We start from the raw sequence: 18,486 nt of genomic DNA, 5'->3' as shown, positions 1-18,486 counted from the left end.
TTGACAAACAAAGCTTTGCTTGAGTGCGCAAAGCGGATGAAAAGATGGGCAGTGCCTCAAACTTGAAAAGGCTGGTTTGCAGCAAAGGCAAACATTAAAGGTTCTGATTTTACTGGGAGGATACTTAGCCCCTGGTCCTCTGGACTCAGGAGCTTTTAGATGTTGATAAAATCCCCTTGGCTGGACAGAAAAATAGGGGGAGAAAAATCAGTGCAGAATCTACCCAAGGCTGCAAAGTCATGAGGTGCTGTGGAGCAAAAAGGAAAAACAGAGGGGAAATCGCACATCATTGGCTCTTGGCAGGTTTTCTTCAGCTGCAGAGCAGTGGAGGCTGTGGGGAGGGCAAATCTTAGACAATTGCTGCCCAGCTTCCTAGGCAGTCATTTTATACATACATATGCATATACATACATATGTGTGTTATATAAACATACGTGTGTGTCTGTATATAGACATACAGTGAAACTGGCACAGGCTGCTCTGTGGAGGCTCTGAATTGTACCGAAGCAGGGATTATTGTGGCTTGTTGTGATTCATCAGTGGAGTCAGCCTGTTCCTAATGGTGCTACCCTAGGTGTTGCTTGGCAGTTGCAGCAGTTAGCGAAAAGAAGGGCAAGCACGCGTCCTGCACGCCAGCTCCAGCACAACAAGCCACATTTGCCCTTTGGGTCCTCGTGCAGTCGTCAAGAGAGCAGAAATCATCTGCAATCCTATTTTTTCTAATTATATTCTCCTGTAATTAGGCTGTCCTGGACTTGTTAAGCCTGGCTGCCCAGAGGGGAAATTAAGGGATTTTTGAGCTCTCTTTGTGTTCACCCAGACTGCTGCTGCAAAAGGATTTCCAAGTATGTTGCTCTAACAAGCACCCTTTAATGGTGCTTAGGCTTCGGTGTGCGCAGACCAACCGTGCCTGGTGTTGCTTCTCTGACCCCTTGTTTTTTCTTCCTGCCCAGCTGTGGGTATCTACCTGTTTTTGTCTTATGTTTAAATCCAAGGAGTTTGTATGCACTCGTCCCTCATCCTTTGCCCTCCTGCAGTGTTTGTACAGCATTCTAGCACTTGGTAACAGACACAAATGCAAATACAGGATTTAAAGTTTGTTTTCATTAGCAGCTAGTTTTAGGTGAACTGGTGATTTTAGTGGTCTGTCCTCCCTTGGAGGGAGGAGGAGAGGCACTGTGAGCTACAAAGCAACTCAGAAATGGTTTAGCTTTTTATTTCAAGAGGGTGAGTCCTTGTTGTTTAAAGCTGAGCTTGTACCAGCTACATCCCATGTAGGACATGGTTTTGATTAGTTTGGTTTCTGCTGCTAATGAATCCCAGGCAGGGCTTCAAATGCAGTTTGGAAAAGTCAAATGCTACAGGGTGGGGAAGAGAGTCACAGCAAACCTCTGTGTAGAGGAGATTACATCCAACTTGGTGGCTTTGCTGAAATGCTTATGCTCTGAAATGACATGGTTACTTGTATGTCCAAAGTGCAGCTGCCTGCTTGCAGAGCGACAAATCTTGCTAGAAGTGAGCAGGGGCTTTGGCTTTTAGAGATGTGGAAAATGGATCGTGATCTCTAGGAAGGATCACTGTTTTCTCCCAAGCTCTTGCGTCATGGCTTGCATTGAATTTTGTTTCAATTTGGGATCAGTTGGGATGTTTTCTCTCCCTGTTTTTTTGTCCTGTGAAAGAAAGGGGATCTGGCCTGCACCCAGTCGGGGTGTTGTCTGCACACTTCAGTAGTTCTCATGTGAAGCATGGCCCCTTTCCCCCTCTGCCTTGTCTCTGGTTACCAGGGCTCCTCAATCTGGTATTTAGGCTAGCAGCATTTGCTTGTGAATAGCCGGAGCTGAGATGATGCACTGAAGCAGTGGCCCTGTCTCAGTCCAGCCATAGGGGATGGTAATGTACTGCACAGGGCTGGGCACTGACAGGGTATGGATCCCCTCTGAACAGATAAGAAGGTAGGATGAGCTCTACTTTTAACTGATAAATCAAATTGCTGGGGGGGACATCTGCAGGTCCTGAAGTCTTGCTCTCCCCCTCCCCCTTCCTTCATGGGCACTGTTAGTATTGGTGGGTGGGAGCCTGAGGAAAGCCCAGAGCACATCCAAGGAAGGAGTGAGCTGACCACTTTCTGCTATAGCTCCTTGGTCTCTGAGTTAGCAGAGAAACAGGCTTGTCACTGTTTGCCAGCTGACAGCTTTTTTGACAGTAAGGTTTTAGCCTGGATAATTTTGTTTTCAATATATTTCGATGTAAAATGGCTTTTTAATTGTGGTCTTTCTGAGCTGTTGGCATACAAGGCAGTCTCCAGCCACAGGAGCCTGCTAACAGTGTGTGTGCAGCAGCCTGTGACAAGGGACACATCGATGTGAGCAGGAGTCGGTTCCTGAAGCAGCCTAAACCCATGTTAGACTTTTGAGGGAATAAGCCCAAATGAGCATCAGTAATGAGAGGAGCACACCTGGGAGCAGGCATTTTTTTTTTTTTGTGCAAGAGAGCAGCATTCACTTTGGACTTGAGTTCTGGTAAGTGCCCTGTCACTCTTGCTGTGACCGGAGTCTCAGCCCTGCGGGGTTCAGTGCCAAGACCTCGGGCTGCCGGCAGAGCAAGGCAGCTGCCAGGAGTCAGTGCCTACATGGCACCGTGTATAGCTCTTGGGAAGTGCTTGGTTCAGTTCACAACTGTACCTATGATGCTTTGACCTTTTCTGGCTGTGCCAGTTCTGTCTCCTTTGCTGCAAGCCAACCTTATCTTGCTCTCCAAACTCACGGCTCAGGTTAAAGGCACTTAGAATGAACATAGCGGTGGTGAGAGGAGGTCTTGTTAAATGGGGAGTTGTGCAGTTGTTTCTTGCCACAAAGACGTGTGATTAGTTGTGTCTCAATAACAAACAGCAGAGTGGAGCACAGCTTGCGTACAGGAGCTGCATGCGTGCTGGATCAGGGCTTGTTTGATTATGTTGGTTTCTTTTTCACTGTCCTTGGCAATGTTCCCAGCTGTTGTGCTGCTTTCCTCTCTCTGTGTTGTGGAAAGCAAGGGATCAGGGGGCTTGCAGTCGTAGGACATCACTGCAGAAGGATGGGGGGCTTGGCCTGTGCTTCAGTCGTATTAGCCACAGCTGTATTGCGTCCCTGCCTGTATTGTTGCTCCCATCAGGATCAATATCTTGGCTTTTCATCACGCCTATCTCAGCTCCCCTGTGCAGTCACCTCAGATTCAAAAGGAAACCTTGTAGCAGCAGAGTTAGTCACCCACCTAGGTGCATTTTTCTTCTGCAGAAAGTTGGAGGGTTTGCAATCTGCCTACTCCATCTACCTCTGCCTATTCAGACACCCAGTTTTCTACGTGACAAGAGAAATACAGTTATATCCATTGTCTCAGCACAGGAAGAAATTAAAGAGAAGGTTTGGACAAAGGCAGGCCCCCTTGAAATTGCTCCTTCTGTTTTATGTCTGCAGATGCACAGTGTCTGTCTCCTGTCTTGGCTACCCAGAAGGTGTCTTAGAGATCACTGGACCTTGAATATGAGACGAATCTGGTGGGTTTGTGATAGGTTTGGGTTGGGGAGGTGTAATATCTGAGTGGTGGCTCAGGTGAGATTCTGGGACCCCTGGAAGGCTTTCTATGCAGTGCTAGCAATGTGCCCTGAGCCAGGGCCAAGCAGCTTCTCTTGGCCTGTATTTGCAGGTGGCACTTCAGAGGTGCCAAAGACAACGGTCTCCAGGAGTTTCTGTTGATGCATTGCAAGCCTTGCCCATGGTGAGATGAGCAGGGACCAGCGCAGGGAGATGGGGTTGAGGGTTGCACCATGCTTTAGTGAAGTCCCTGGCTTTTCCTTACAGCATGGCAGGGCCCCAGAAGTCCCTGCCTCCCCCAAGGCAGCCTGGCAGGACCAACCTGTTGCTGACCGTGCACACAGCTGCTGGATAGGTCAGCCCAGTGTATGCAGGAAGCACATTTGTCTTTAATCCTGTAATTGAGAGTTTCAGTAACGACCTGGTCTGTAAAGATCAAAAGCTGAGGTACAGGCTCCTTCCTGCCTGGTTCCAGACACGGTTGGGAAGATTCAGCTCCCTGCACACAGATGCCTCCTCTTATATATGAGCAGCTCTTGCAGCTTTGCAGAGAAGCGGTAGGGCTGCCTGCTCCCTACAAGCCCCACGGCTGGAGGGCAGTATCCTGGCTTGTCTGAGCATGGATTGTAACCTTACTGGACCTGCCTGCATGAGGCTGTTCACTCCTGGGTGCCAGGGCATGCTTAGCCCCTGGAGAGGGCTGCCATTTCATGTGCTAAAAGGGGCAGTTGAACCGGATGATGTGGCTGGAGAAAGCCTTGGTGGCCACTTAGTATGTTACCAAGCAAGTCACAGGGTGTGGAGGCCTGCTCCCATTGTGAATGGAACAAAGCTGAGCTATTCACTGGCCTGCAACAGGCACTGGGGATGGAAGAAACACCGTCGAGATTTAGAGTAATTTCTGTGCAGCCCTTGGAGTCCTCGCCAAGAACAGCCAGATACCGTATGAAGATGAGAGGTGGCGGGGCTGCCTCCCTGTGTGGTTTACAGCCCTGATTCTTCCTCACTGTGGCCCCATGCAGATCTGTGGAGTTTCCTAGAAATAAAAGAAGCCTCTCTTCTTTTTCTCTCTCTCCCCACACCCCCTCATCTGTGCATGGAATTGAGGTCCCTAGCCTCAGAGAAGGCCTTCACAGGGTGGCTGCCTTCCCAACTGGCTGCTGTAAAGGCCAGGCTAGCCTGCTGACTGTGTCTCTCCTGCATGCATTGCTTTCGGCACCCTCTTTCAGAGCCCCGTGTGCCTTTTGAGCTTAGCTTTTCCTAGCAGTGAGTGAAAGGGAGCCAGCATGCAGCCTTCAGTCAGGATCACCCGCTGACCTCCACAGCCCTTGCTCAGGGCAGAGCTGGAAGGGGCTGGTGTTGGTCTGTGTACAGCTGGAGGGAGCAGCTCAAAGAAACAGCAAAATAGGCCACCTGTCACTGCCATGTGGATCTGTTGGGCTCTGCTCCACTCGGCCTTTCACCTCACCTTGATGTGCTTCTGCCTCCGGGGAATAAAAGATCGTCTGCATCAAGGATTAAATGCAGATTCTTACCAGGGTCTGGCATGTCGTCTGCCTCTGCATGCTCTTCCTAGCCCCCAGCAGCAAGTCTAGAGCATAAAGCTTGGATCAAGAGAGAGGCAGGTCAGGGGCTTGTTGCTGCGCTGTGCAGGGTGATGGAAGGAGAGGGGACTGCTGCTTTTTTGGTTGTCCTGTACTGTGGTTGCATAATGCTGTTCAAGAAGCGTTTTCCCTAAGCAGCTGCTAGTGTTTCTGAAGCAGCTTCTTGCTCCGCATGAGTAATGGGGCTGCCTGCACGCAGGCTGTGCAGCTGCAGCTCAAAAGAGCAATGGGGATGGCTGTGGGAGTTCCTGTGGCAGCTGTCCCTGGAATGACTCTGCTCAGTCTGCAGGCTACCCTTCATGTGCTGGCATTCAGCTTGTACAAGCAGCAGTACTTGGCTCTTATCACTGTCCCCATCCAGGGGGTAGGCACCTGAATGAATCACCTCCTGCCCTATCTGCCTCTGTCACCAACAGAGAGGAGCCTGGCACCTGGTCTGTTTGACCGCCACATCCCTGATGGGAATGAAGTGTCTGCTCCATGCCTGCATAAATCTTGGGTGGATTTTCTTAGTGTCAAAGGCTCTATTCTGCATAAAAAATAAGTGCTTTAAGCTCTCTGAATGAAGACTGTCACAGTAAGGCTGTTCAGCTGGTGGAAAATGGTCTAAAGCTTGTCATTTTTCTGCTGGTGCTAAGCATGAGTGTTGCTTCTCTGCAGAAACATAGCAGGTACATAGGGCCTGACAGGTCAAGTGCTAGAGATGGTCTGGTTCACTTCAGGGGCAGCCTGCAGTGTTTCCACACACCCAGTGTCTTGGGCAGTTAGTAGAAGGTGCTAGGGAGGCCTGTCCTGGACGTTTTGCCTGCCTTGTGCATCTGATTTTAACAAATAACTTTGTTTTCACTGATGAGCAGGAAAGTTCCCTGGCCAGGCCTATGGTAGCCGGTCACATCTTATTCACTGCTAGTAAGTTAAACCTTATCATCACCCCTGCTTTATAGAGCAAGTGATGGCTTATGAGCCCAATTAACTCAGATGTTTGCCTTTCCTCTCACTTTTATCAATGACAGACAGGTCTCAGCGCATGGTCCTTCATTAGCCCCTTTCCTGTGGTGGCGGTAAGACGCTCTTACCTTGCGTCCATCACGTTGGACCACATTTTGTCCTGCTCCTCGTTTGACTGATACAGCAAAGCTGTTTTAGCAAGGCCAGCATATGCACCACTGCTAAAGTTAAGCCCCGTGAAACTGCTTCCAGCATTCCTGGAGCTTTAGAAATAAACTGCTGAGCTTGGTATTCGAGTAACCAGCACAAACATGTAGTGCGCTTGCAATCAAAGCCAGGCAGGTAGGCAGGCCACAGCACACCACACGGGTGCCAACAGGCACAGAAAATACACAAGCTGCAACTGGGCTTGCACAGTCTCAGATTCTTGCTGCAAGTATGGGTCAGAGCACTTGGGGTGATCCACAGAGCTGTGCTCTGATCGAGCTACAGGCCTCTAAGTGCTGTCAGTTCTGGGGAAACGGCATGGGGAACAGCAGTCCCGTTCCCTGCAGCTTATTGATGCCCCCTCAACCTCGTCCTGTGTGGTAATGGTGAGAATGGCTGGGCAAAGGAGGAGGGCAAGTTCCAGATTTTATACTGACAAGGGCCACACTGAGGTGTGAATTCCTGCGGTCTTGGCAACAGCTCCTCCTGGGCCCCCCTGCCCAGTGAAGACAAATGTGCCCAGCAGAGTGGGTGCCCAGTGTCACAGGGACCTGGCGGGGAGGTGGAGCTGTGGCAGAGCAGCCAGCACAGCTGAAGCCTCTGCATAAGGAGCTGTTTGTTTTGCTGAATTGTTAAGCTCCATTGACAATAGCAGCCCCACCTCCTTTCACACTCAAGGAACTGTGGTGGCCACACACTGATCCTTTCTCTTGTCTTGGGCTTTAGGCACCGAATTAGGGTTATTCTTCCCCAAATCCCTCTGACTGGCTGTTGTGTTTTGTTCTCGCTCTCTGCAGGCATATGAGTGGGCCTTGGAAGGGATGCGACACCTTGCCTGCATCAGCATGGAGGACTGCAGCTCTTCCGAACACTGTGCAGGTGTGATCAAGTGCCTGGAGAGTTACAAGGGGCAGCACCCGGACATCAGCGATGCCCGGTTCCAGGAGATGAAGGAGCTGGCCTGTGAGCTGAAGAGTGACAAGGGACTCAAGCAGTGGAAATTTGCATGGTCCAAATGTCAGGAGACCAAGCTGGTTTTTGAAAAGAAACTCGAAGCAGCCTTGAGAACAAGGAGGTCTCTGCTGTCAGACCATAAACCAGCTGCGGGGGAGCAGTCCTGGGCCAGCAGCGAGGCTGGTGGTCTGTCCCACCGGAGGCACTCTGAGGGGGCCACCTCTGGGTCCCACTGGGACAGGACTTGCAGTGCATCCTACTGCTGCAGCAGGCCCAACCGCTCTTCGGCATGGACTAAGGAGAAAGCTGCCTTGCCCTCCGTGAGCTGCCCTGGCGATGTCAGTGCTGGGGAAGAATTTGCCTGCCAAGCTGCTCTTAGCCCTGGTCCTCACTCAAGCAGAGTTTCCTTTGCCAGCGAGGCCTCCCAGAGTCCAAAGTTGCCTGAAGAAAAGCCAAACCTGGAGAGCATATTAGAAACCCTGGAGGTGAAGCCATCCTGCACTTCCACGCCAGCCTCTGGGAAGCCACCTCCCAGGAGGGTACTCCGGAAGGCCCAAAGCTTTGACCTCCCCTGCGGTGAGAGCCTGTGGTCAGGCTGCCAGAGGACACTGAGTGAGCCGGCCAGATATGGCAACACCGGCGTCTTTATTAAGGGACTGGAGGTGAGCAGCACTGAGCTGGTGGACAGGACTTTCGCGCTGCGACAGCAAGCAGCTCACAGCTGGGCTGCGGACTGCCTGCTGGAGGGACAGAGGGGCTGCCTCTCCGTGTCAGAAGCCAAGAGCTGGGGCAGGTAAGTGGCTGTGATACCCAGTGCTCCAGTCTTCAGGGTGGTGAAAAGGCAGCCAGCAAAGATGTGAAGAGCTCTGCAGTGACAGTTACTTTGCAGTGGGTACAGGGCAGACAGATGACAGGTGGAGGTGTATTTGCCTTTTGAGGCTGAGATCTCTAGGTGATCAACAGCTGGCTTTTGTTCTCTTTTCTATCCTTGAGGATCTCTGCTTAACTTTGTTGTCATGCTGCAATGTGCCTAGGCTATGCAGAACCCAGGGATGTGAGCTGTTCTTGAAAGGTTGTTACCAGACAGGTCTTTCAGCTGCTCTCAAGGGACAAGATATAAAAAAAAAAAAAAAAAAAAAAAAGGGGGGGAGTGGCAGGGATGAGAAATGAGTGCTGGATGTGGGAGGGGACCACAGAGCTCCTCCACTGCTTCTGCTCTGGGTAGGATGGCGGGGGACACAGAAATGAAGGGGCCTCTGATATCCTAGCGTGTGTCAAGAAAGCTCATGGCAGGGGATGAACACACAGATGGGAGGCTTCTCAAGGGAGCGATGCAGCAGCCTTCCCATCCATGGGTGCTGAGGCAGTCCTGCCGTTCTGTCTTCTGAACAGCCAGAGGAGTTGGCTTGGGGAGAGCTGAGAGGCAGGGAAGACATGCACACATTGGGGTAGTTATGTTTGGTGCTGCACTGCCTCTCAGTGGAAACCTAAGAGTCATGCTGTCAGAGATGTGTGGAGCAACCAGTGCTAGGAACTGTTTGTTGGTGAAGCGGTAAAAGGTTTGTTTCCCGCTCTTATTTTTACTGGGACAAGCCCAACAGCACCTGGGTCCAGAGCTCATGTTCTCTCAGGGTCAACATTGCCTCCCACAGCATCCAGTCGGCAGCTGACTCCTCCTCATAGAACTTATCATGACTTCTGCTTTCCCTGTTGTTTTGGGAGGACAGGCATTTGCGGAGCAGCCTGTTGAGTCCAGAGCAGGGGCTTGGTGGGACCAGGGGTGTGTGTCCTGCTGAGGTTGGCTCAGGACCACAGCCAACCTGGGGCTCACCCTTCCTGAACAGAAAACCCAACAGAGTTCCTTGGATCAGCCACGGGCCTTGTCAGTGCTCTGGGTCAGGTCTGTCACAGGTAGTTAGGAATCTGAGCTTGGATGGTGCTAAGGGATAATCTCATTTCTGCATTGGGTCTTAGGGAGAGCTTCTCTAGGTATAGCCCAGTGCTTTGCAAGCACTCTTAGACTGCTGCAGCCCTGCTGCAGTCTGGGTCCCTTCAAGGTTTCCTATTCCAGCAAGCTGCGGCACATCATTGATGAGATGGTAACCACAGAGCGGGAATACGTGAGGTCGCTTTGCTACATCATCGATAGCTACTTCCCTGAGATGGAGCGCCTCGACCTCCCCCAGGACCTGCGTGGGAAGCGCAGCGTCATTTTTGGGAACCTGGAGAAACTCTATGACTTCCACAGCCAGTACTTCCTGCGAGAGCTTGAGAGCTGCTGCAACCACCCACTGCGGGTCAGCCACTGCTTCCTCCGACACGTAAGGCATCAGCACCTTCCCTCTGGGATTGGGCTCCTCTGCACACATGCTTGGCTCCTAGGCCCAGCAGTGCCTATATATTTGGCTGCTTGCCTGCGTGTTAGTGCGCTGTGGCTCTTTGGGAGTGGGAGGACTACCCTGTTCTGGGTTGGTTTGACCCCTGCAAGCTCAAATGATAGATTGGACTGGGATGGCTCTGCAAGGCTAAGCAGCAGGAGATGCTCTTTGCCTTTTCTGTTGTTCTTTGCTACCGAGAGACATTGCCAGGGAAGGAAAATTTCTGCTCCTTAAAACCCACCTGCTTCTGCAGGGCTATCCCTTACCCTGTCTTCTGTCTGTGGTGTCAGTGCAGAAGGACTTTAAGGAGTGGAGGGGTGCAGGCCTGCTGCTCTTGTTGAAAAGGGCTGATAGGGAGAAACATGTGGCATCGGTCTTAAGCTCAGCTGCCTCATGCATGTTTGCTGCTACCAGGTGAATGGAGTCTGTTGGGGTTATGTAAGGGGCGAGATGTAGCAGGACAATGGATTAAGAAGTCCTAGCTACTGTAAGAGCAGGAAGATAAGACCATTCCCTGGCTTCTAATAAACTTGAAGCAAAGTCGTTCTTCATGCAGCAGGAGGCTTTGGTGCAGCCTGGAGAGGCTGAAGTACTAAAGTAACCAACCCCCAGGTGTGGCTGTCACTGTCCTGGGTGTGTGTTGGTCTCATGTGGGGATCTCTTTTTGCAGAAAGACCAGTTTGGGATGTATGCATTGTACAGCAAGAACAAGCCAAAGTCAGACTCGCTGCTGGCCAGCCATGGGAATACCTTCTTCAAGGTAAATTCCACTACCTACATCATGATTGCTCTTGGTGTTTGGGTCACTGATCTGTTTAAACAAGCCCAACTGTCCTGCTTGAGGCATGCTCAACACAACCTCTGCTTTCCTGGCAGAGCTCTCTGCGCCAGTGTATGTGGGGGGACAGGCAGAGGTGCAGTGAGTGCTTTGGAAAGGAGCCCAGCACACACCAGCATTGGCCCTATGGCCCTGCATTTCCCTGCAGAGCGAACAGAGCACCCCAGTTAGGAAAGCTGTGGTTGTCAGTGCCTGCCTGGGGGCACGGGGCTCTCCACAGGAAGCTGGTGACTTTACTCTCTGCTACGTTTCTCAGTTCAAGCAGGTGCAGCTTGGGGATAAGATGGACCTGGCCTCCTACCTGCTGAAACCCATCCAGCGGATGAGCAAATACGCCCTGCTCCTGAAGGACCTGATCAAGGAGTGCAGTGAGGCGCAAGAGCAGGAGCTGGGCTACCTCCGTGCGGCTGAGGAGATGGTGAAGTTTCAGCTCCGGCACGGAAATGACCTGCTGGCCATGGATGCCATCCGTGACTGTGATGTACGTTCCAGTGTCCCCCCCTGCCCGGGAGGGCAGAGCCATACTTCTTCCCCTTCTCTAGACTTGGGGTCTTTGGATCGTATGGTGAGCCTCCCCGCAAATTCCCACAGCGATCAGGGTGCTGTCTGCCAGCACAGCATAGCATGACTGCTGAGGCACAGGGCAAGGGAGCAGCAGGGATTGGAGGTCTCATTGATCCGCTAGGACAGACAGCGTGGATGCTGTTACTTGGGCTGAGTGAGCTGCTTGTCATAAATATGCTCCCAGTTGCTTACTGGTGACATGAGGCAGCCTGGCAGCCCTTGCAGGTGGCGTCCTGCAGGCTGCCTTGGGCCCTTCCATCTCTTTTGATGTGGTGATAAGAGGGTCAGGCAGTTTGCAAGAAGGAATTCAAGCTGATGCTGATGCCAGGGGTAGGCCAAAATCAGCTCGGTGGGACTTGAAAGAGAAGCATGTGAAGTGCAGCACTGGAGGAGGAGAAACCACAGGGCTCAGGGTGGAGAAAGATGGATCTGGGACAGGAAGAACTGAGAGACTGGCCTCCTGACCCAGATGTGCTCCTGGCAATATGATGAGACTCCTTTCCTCTTCAGCACTCTTCTTCCCTCTAAAATAATGCTGTGGCTGCTGCCTCTAGTTGCTATGCCAGAGGTTTGTCACAGATCTGCAGAGGGTCATCTCTGTGCGATGCCTAGGAGAGGGATGCAGCTCTCCCCTGAGCTCTGGACCACTTGTTTCAGCCTGATGTGGCCTTTAGCAGCACCATGCAGCTATCTCTTTAAGAGCCCTCCTAACATGACAGGTAGCTGCCACTTCTTCACCACTTGGGCCGCAGCCATATGGGACCCTGCTCTGCACGTCCAGGTCTGCGGTTGTCTGGAGCTGATCATGCTGGGGTCTTAACCAGGATGTTCCCTGTGTCTAGGTGAACCTGAAGGAGCAGGGGCAGCTGGTGCGGCAGGATGAGTTCACCATCTGGCTGGGCCGTAGGAAATGCCAGCGACATGTCTTCCTCTTTGAGGACCTGATCCTGTTCAGCAAGCCCAAGAGGATCGAGGGTGGCTTTGATGTGTATATCTACAAGCGCTCCTTCAAGGTAAGGGCAGTCCTGAAGCTACCTCTTGTGCAGGAGGTGTCCATGGCTGATTTCCCCAGGGACATGTGGCTCTGAAATGGGGGGTGGGAGCAGGAGTACCTTCAGCAGAAAAGCTGCTCCCACCACTGCTAAGCCTTTTCCAAGCCAGAAGGGGATACTTCACGTGTTAATGCCTGGGCCACCTCTCTGCTATGAGATGTGGGGCCAAGGTCTTCAGAAAGATGCAGAATGTGAGGGAAAAGCAGGGCGGGCGGGGGTGGCAAGGAGGTGGTGCTGACTCTGGATGAAGCACCAGGAATTGCCTGGGCTGTCTCTGCTCAGCTGTGTCCATATTGTACCTGCTCCTGTCCAGACCCTCAGGCTCCTTCCCGTTGGGTCTGCCAAGCTGGGGGTAGCTCTGGCATGGGATGCAGGCAGAGTTTACCCTTTCTGCTCCTGGTGGAGCCCCAGTTGATGCTTTGCCCTTCCTTCTGGCAGACTGCAGACATCGGTCTGACCGAGAACTCTGGAGACAGTGGCCTGCGCTTTGAGATCTGGTTCCGAAGGCGAAAGTCCAGCGACACCTACATCCTCCAGGCCAGCTCAGCTGAGACTAAGCAGGCCTGGACCAGTGACATTGCCAAGATCCTGTGGCAGCAGGCAGCCCGCAATAAAGGTGTGATTCCTTCCCAGGGCATCTGTGCCGCAAAAGGTGTGGGAGCCCTGTTCAGCTTGTGCTGTCATAGGTTTGGAACCTGTTACCAGGCAGTTCTGTGCAGGAAGCAGCTGTGTGCCAGCATGCAGCCTCAGGAGCATGTGCTGGGCTTGGCTGGGCATTTCCCTTCCCTGCCCCTCATCCCCAGGGAACTTGACCAGTCCATGCTCTGTATGACTATACACACCCACCTGGATTTTGGGAGAGAAATGGGAGATATTAGCACTGGATTCCCCGCCCTGTGAGCATAGGCTGTGCTCCTGAAAGGCTCACTGCTCTCCCCACGATCTAGACCACTACTGGAGTGGCAGCTGTCTGGCTGAGTCCCTCTTTTCTGCCCCATGCTTCCGCTTGACAGGACTCTTGTAGGTGGCATGGCACTGAGCTACTTGGCCAGAGCAGGGCATGATCGCTTGCCCGTGGAGACTCCTCAGGACTGGGGAGCAAGGGGAGGAGAGATCTAATCTCAGTAGTTCAAGAGCAGCCTGGCCCAGGAGTGCTCTAGCCTGGGGCCACATAGCACCCGTGGGGCAGATTGGAGCAACCTCATGGTGTGGCTGTGGGTCTCTTCCCCTCCAGAAATTCGTATGCAGGAGATGGTCTCCATGGGTGTGGGCAACAAGCCGTTCCTGGATATCAAACCCAGCGAGGCAGCTATCAATGACCGTGCTATTGATTACATCATGAAAGGCAGAGGTGAGTGCCAGCCGTGCCTGCGCCCTTGCTCCACGTGAGCTAGGCAGGACTGGTGCTCAGGGCTTTTTTTGGTCTGTTCTCTGGCAGGCGCCAGGACAAGAGCATCAATCGCAGTGTCTCTGTTTGACCATTCGAACCCGTACAAGAGAACGCAGGTGCAGCTCTCCGCTGGCAGCACCCCCACTGCATACAGCCCTTCCTCTTCCTCCTCCTTGCTGGGGCCTCTCAACCTCCACATGTACCTGGACCAAGCTCTGCTGCCAGGCGTCCTGGCCCCCAGCCGCCCCTTCGACATCGGCACCTGCATCGAGGAAGATGAGCTGGAGCACGAGACGAGCAGCCAGCCGTCACTGAGTACGTACGAGCCTGTTGCTCTGCAGCGCGCCCTGGGATGTGGGGGCTCATCCCCACACCTTGCTCTGCGCCGTGTGGCCAGACCAGGCTCACCGGGGGTCATGGCAGTCCCTGCCCCAGAGCCAAACTTGGGCAAGGAGGGCCCTGCCCTTCCACACCAGCTCTGTCTCACCTTTCATGGGCACAGTTAGCTCAGAGGCAGAGGTCACCAGTCTGCAACCATCCCAGTGGTAGGCTTGGTGCCAGTCACTGGGGCTTCTGTGGCCTTGGAGACCACTGCTCGTGTCTCTGCCTGCCTGCTCTTCTGGTACAAGGCACTCTGCCCCTTGCTCTTGCCACCCTGGTCCAGTGACCCCTTGGCTTCCCCTGTGTGAACTTTACTGGCCAGTCTATACCAATCTCCAGCATCATTTGCTACACTTCCTTGAGTTGTTTTGTTGCCTATGGCTTTAAAGAGGCCCCAACAGGAGTGTAGCTTATCTGTGGGCCTGTGTGGCCAGTGGCTCTGCAAAGAGGTACATTATCAAGTGTATATGGCACAGGTCATGTAGGGCAAATTCATGGTCATCGGAGTGACCTTCCTCTTTTCCCTCAGCAACAGAGAGCTCAGAGTCATCGCACTGCATGTCAGGCAGCGGCTCCAGCGGCTCTGACAGTGGCTGCGTCTCCAGCATCCCACAGGAGAGCTTCTGTGAAGATGTGGGCTCACCCCTCTACATGCCCCTAGGCTCACAACACAGCTCTGCAATGGAGGAGAAACCCAGGTTCACAAACAGCCAGTACATTTCTGCAGTAAGTGCAAGCGGCCAAAATACTCTCTTCACTTTGCCTGTTCCTTCAACTGCCTCCCCAGTTCAAGCCACTGCCCCTTGTGGGGGGACTGAAGATGCTGCTTTTGGGCTAGGAGTCACTGTGGGGAAGTGACCTTTTCCTCTTGCGGAGACTTGCCGCCTCCGGGGCAGGTGAAAGTCCCTCTGTTGTAAGAGCCTCCCCTGCGGTGGCCAAGATCCCCAAGGCGATGCACTGGAAAGGACCTGCGGTGCTGGAGGCTGCACCAGGAGGGGATGCTGCACACGCAGGAGCTTTAATGCTGGCACAGGCTGGGGTACATGTGTTACCTCCTGGGATGGATGGAGCTTTGCTGCAGATGCTGCTAGGCTCCTTTCCTGGGAGATTTGGGCCTTTTTGGGGGAGCGATGAGATGGAGGAGCGGGTGCCTGTCACTCTGAGATGCCACTGTGTCTCCTCTCGTGTTCCTGAGAGTTCTCAGGTGCTTCCCTTCCCACTAGATTGTGTCCTGATGCTGTTGTCATCTAATCCTGTACTAATGCTGGCTTCTCTCCTCTGCAGAAAGCAGGCCAGGTCACCATAAGTCCCTCGACAGTAGTGTGAGCCTCTCTGCACACGTATACTGCCTAAGGAAGTGGAGTTGTTGTAAGTAGCCCCTGAGAGGGATTTTCCAGCAGCTCTGAGTGCTGGTCAGATTTGTCAGTAGCGCTGAGTTAGAACTTCCCCCTCTGCCTCTTGGTGAGAAGTTTTCTGCACACGTTCCTTACCAGTCTGAGGCTCTGATTCATCGGGTTAGAGAAGACCAGCTCCCACAGAGCCCTCACCTTAAACAGCTGGTCTAGTGCCTCCCTGGTTTGAAGGAGCAGAAGCAAAACAAGGAAAATCACTCTTGGGTAGTAGAGGCTTGACCACCACCCCATCACCAGCATTCAGATGAGCTTCTTCCCTCCAAATGCTGCCCAGCTGTCTAACCACTAATCTGTTTCTTGTGGCTGTTTGCCAAAATCCTGCTCTTAGTCCCTCCAAACTGCCTCAGGGAATCCATGATATTCTCCCAAGCTGGATTTATCCCACAGTTTCCTTTGAACCTCCGAAGGAAACCACACATCTCCAGGCAGAGGAACCTCCTGGTTATGGTCAGGGTGTCCTCAGGGCGCTGCCAGATGTTGCTCCTGTACTTGCTGATTTCTGGAGGATGCCTCGTCTGTGAGGAAATCACTGTTAATCTCAGGAAGGATGAGCCCTGGCAAGACACACAGCCAAGCAGGGCTTCCTACGTGTGGGTGGCAGCCCTTGGAGAGTTATGTTGCGCCCCACGCAGCCTGCTTTTGGCTCAATCTTTTCTTCTCCATCCTCAGGACTGAGCCTCCTTTTTCACAGGGAGCAAAGTGGCAGGAACATGGGAGAGGTGGGATTAGGGTGTTAGTGGTCAAGGCACAGGGTGGCAGATGGCTCGTAGCTTTGGCACCATGGGGGCATTACAAGCATGTGGGCCCACGGCTTGTGATCTGTAGGTGCAGGCGTTTAGAACTAGCTAAACAGAACCGGCCAGGGTTAAAATTTAAGATTCAGAGCCCCTTCTGCGCTGGGAGGAAGGGGGGAAGGGTCACAGACAAGACCTTTGAAGTGGCCACAGAAGCATCGGGGTTTGCCGGCCCGGCCCGGCCCGCTGCTGCTTGGACAGCAGCACACTTAGCCTTTGGGTGAGTCCTGAGGTGCAGAGGCAGCCCTCTGCATGGGGGGAAGAGCCTCACTTCTCCTGCCAGGCCCTTCCAGTAAAAATGTTCTTTCCCAACGGAAATGCAGCTCTGACAAATCGTGGTTTTCAAGTGTGTTGCAAAATGGCTGCTGGCCAGGACAGAGGGACCTGTGGGCTCCTGCCGCTTCCCAGGAGTGCAGCTGGCCTAACCATTGCACGGTGCTGTGTTCCAGGTTTGAGTGCCATTTCAAACTCGCTGAAGACCCCAGGCCTCTGACCTGCAGGAGGAGACAGTCTTCACCTATGAAGATATTTTTTTTAAAACACATAATCAGGCTCTTTCAAACAGTCCAAAAACCTGACCTGTGCCTGGGGGAAGTCCCGGGACGGTTTCTGTCAATGACACATAATAGCTTTGGTGTTGGATGGGACCTTGGGCGTTCAAAACTTGTTAGCCCTGTATTTATGAGTAATAAGTAACATAGCAGGTTGGGGGGGGAAAAAAGGCAAACAAGAAAAAAAAGTATTATTTTTAAAGCTATGAGCTGTACAGATTTTTGTTACAAGTGACTCTGTTACTATTCTCTAAGCTGCACATTTTATAAAGTTTTTGGAAGGGCATGAAGAGAAACTGAGGTATTTAAGAGTAGTGTAACTTTCTGTTTCAGGGTTATATTGACCTGGAGCTCCAGATTTAATGTCCTTCCTTATGTTCTAAATATGTCTGTCATAGCAATAATTTATTTTCCTGGCTTAACACTTCTGTTTTAATAAAAGCAATTTCGTTGTTATAGTCAATTATTTCTTCAGATAATTCTTCCACTGCCTCAATGCTGAGCTTCTCTCTGTCTTAACCATCCATCAGCACTTCCAGTCTCCCTGTGCAATTTCTGCACTAACTGTACAACCTGAGTTCGTTCTCGGGAGAGGGGGAAGATCCCAGGTGGCAGCATGTGGAGACTTCCCTGATGCCAGTGGGAAGGCCAAGGCGGAGCAGGGAGCCCTGAGCAGCCAGCAGAGATGTCACTAGGAGTGCCAAGGAGGGAGCTGGCTGGCGGGCGGTCAGAAGGCACAAATCACTAGATTTCCTGGCTCTAATCCAAGCCCTTTACCCCACGTCGCTGCTGTCATGGTGGCAGGTCTCGCCCCCTGCTGGTTCCAGTCGCACGGGGCGTCCTGGCTGTGCCCCCAGGGTTTGGGGGGACAGGGACTGGCTGCTTCCTTTGCCTCTGTCTCAGCCCCTCTCTCTGGTCCCGGCTTGTCTGAGGAGCTTTGGAAGGTGATGGCATCTGAGACCAACAGGTTTTGAGTATAGTGGGTTGATTATAGTGCTGAACCGTAAACAGGTGGTGTTTGAAGTCACACAGTGTAACTGGAGGACAAATGTGCCCTGTGTTCCAAGGCTGCCTAGTCAGGAGTAACATCACAGCTCACTACGGGGCTGGGACACCTTCTCCCTCTTCTCAGAGGAAATGAAAATCAACATTTTTGGAAACTGCAGTTACTTGCTGCCAAGCTCCTCTTTACTCCTGCTTTATGAAGTGCTATAAATTGGGCGCCCCCGGGTGGGAGAGCAGTGGTGGCACGTGTAGCCTGAGGAAGAAGATGGAGCAGTAATTTATTTAACTGTGGTTTTCTCCCCATCGCTGCTGGGACAGAGGAGCTGCCTCCTGTGACGGAGTGCTGTGGTCTCCAACATTAAACCTCAGCCACCAGAGTTACTCTCAAGGTATAGACCCTCTCTTTTCCCCACTGGAAATTGCTGTACTGTACATAAACCTCTTGTTTGTTTTTAATAAGCTGGATGTTTTTTAAACGTTGGGGTTTTTTTAGACAGCAAAGAGAACAGTTTGACACCTTTGTACAAAATTGTGTGGGAAACAGTTGCACAGGGAAGATTTTAGAAATTACTATTTTAAAATATTTGCTCAGTTAATGCAAGATTTTTTGGGCTTCCAAGGCAGCACTGGCTGGTGTCATAGGAGGGAGAGAACTTACTAATGCAACAAGAGGAACATAAAACTTCCTGAATTTCTCCGTTTCAAAGGTTTCTGCATTGCTGGAAAACCCTTTAGTAATGTTTACCTGACACTGTTTTTTCAGGGTTTGATTGATTTGTCTAATAAAGGTTATTTTCTTTATATGAACCTTGTTCGGGTTGTATCTTGATTTCAGCTTG

At 52.1% G+C, this 18,486-nt stretch overlaps 1 protein-coding gene across 4 annotated transcripts in view; it reads left to right on the top strand.

Annotated features, from left to right (window-relative positions):
* The window catches only part of PLEKHG4 (pleckstrin homology and RhoGEF domain containing G4), an 89,885-nt gene extending 71,431 nt beyond the window's left edge, over positions 1 to 18,454 (top strand). Inside the window, exons 14-24 of one of the 4 annotated variants that reach the window (XM_064459178.1) lie at positions 7,126 to 8,075; positions 9,354 to 9,603; positions 10,331 to 10,420; positions 10,755 to 10,979; positions 11,905 to 12,075; positions 12,553 to 12,730; positions 13,349 to 13,465; positions 13,553 to 13,819; positions 14,415 to 14,611; positions 15,170 to 15,253; positions 16,541 to 18,454. In XM_064459178.1, coding sequence (XP_064315248.1) covers positions 7,126 to 8,075; positions 9,354 to 9,603; positions 10,331 to 10,420; positions 10,755 to 10,979; positions 11,905 to 12,075; positions 12,553 to 12,730; positions 13,349 to 13,465; positions 13,553 to 13,819; positions 14,415 to 14,611; positions 15,170 to 15,211 — 2,487 coding nt within the window. In that variant the 3' untranslated portion in view covers positions 15,212 to 15,253; positions 16,541 to 18,454. Of the gene's footprint in view, positions 1 to 7,125; positions 8,076 to 9,353; positions 9,604 to 10,330; positions 10,421 to 10,754; positions 10,980 to 11,904; positions 12,076 to 12,552; positions 12,731 to 13,348; positions 13,466 to 13,552; positions 13,820 to 14,414 lie in introns of all 4 variants that reach the window. The other 3 variants (XM_064459180.1, XM_064459177.1, XM_064459176.1) reach the window with 3 other exon arrangements.
* The last annotated feature ends 32 nt before the right edge of the window (positions 18,455 to 18,486 follow it).

The sequence above is a fragment of the Phalacrocorax carbo genome, chromosome 8 (assembly GCF_963921805.1).
Source record: "Phalacrocorax carbo chromosome 8, bPhaCar2.1, whole genome shotgun sequence".
Classification (NCBI taxonomy): domain Eukaryota; kingdom Metazoa; phylum Chordata; class Aves; order Suliformes; family Phalacrocoracidae; genus Phalacrocorax; species Phalacrocorax carbo.
Note: the sequence above shows the minus strand (reverse complement) of the source record. Positions and strands in the feature narration are given on the sequence as shown.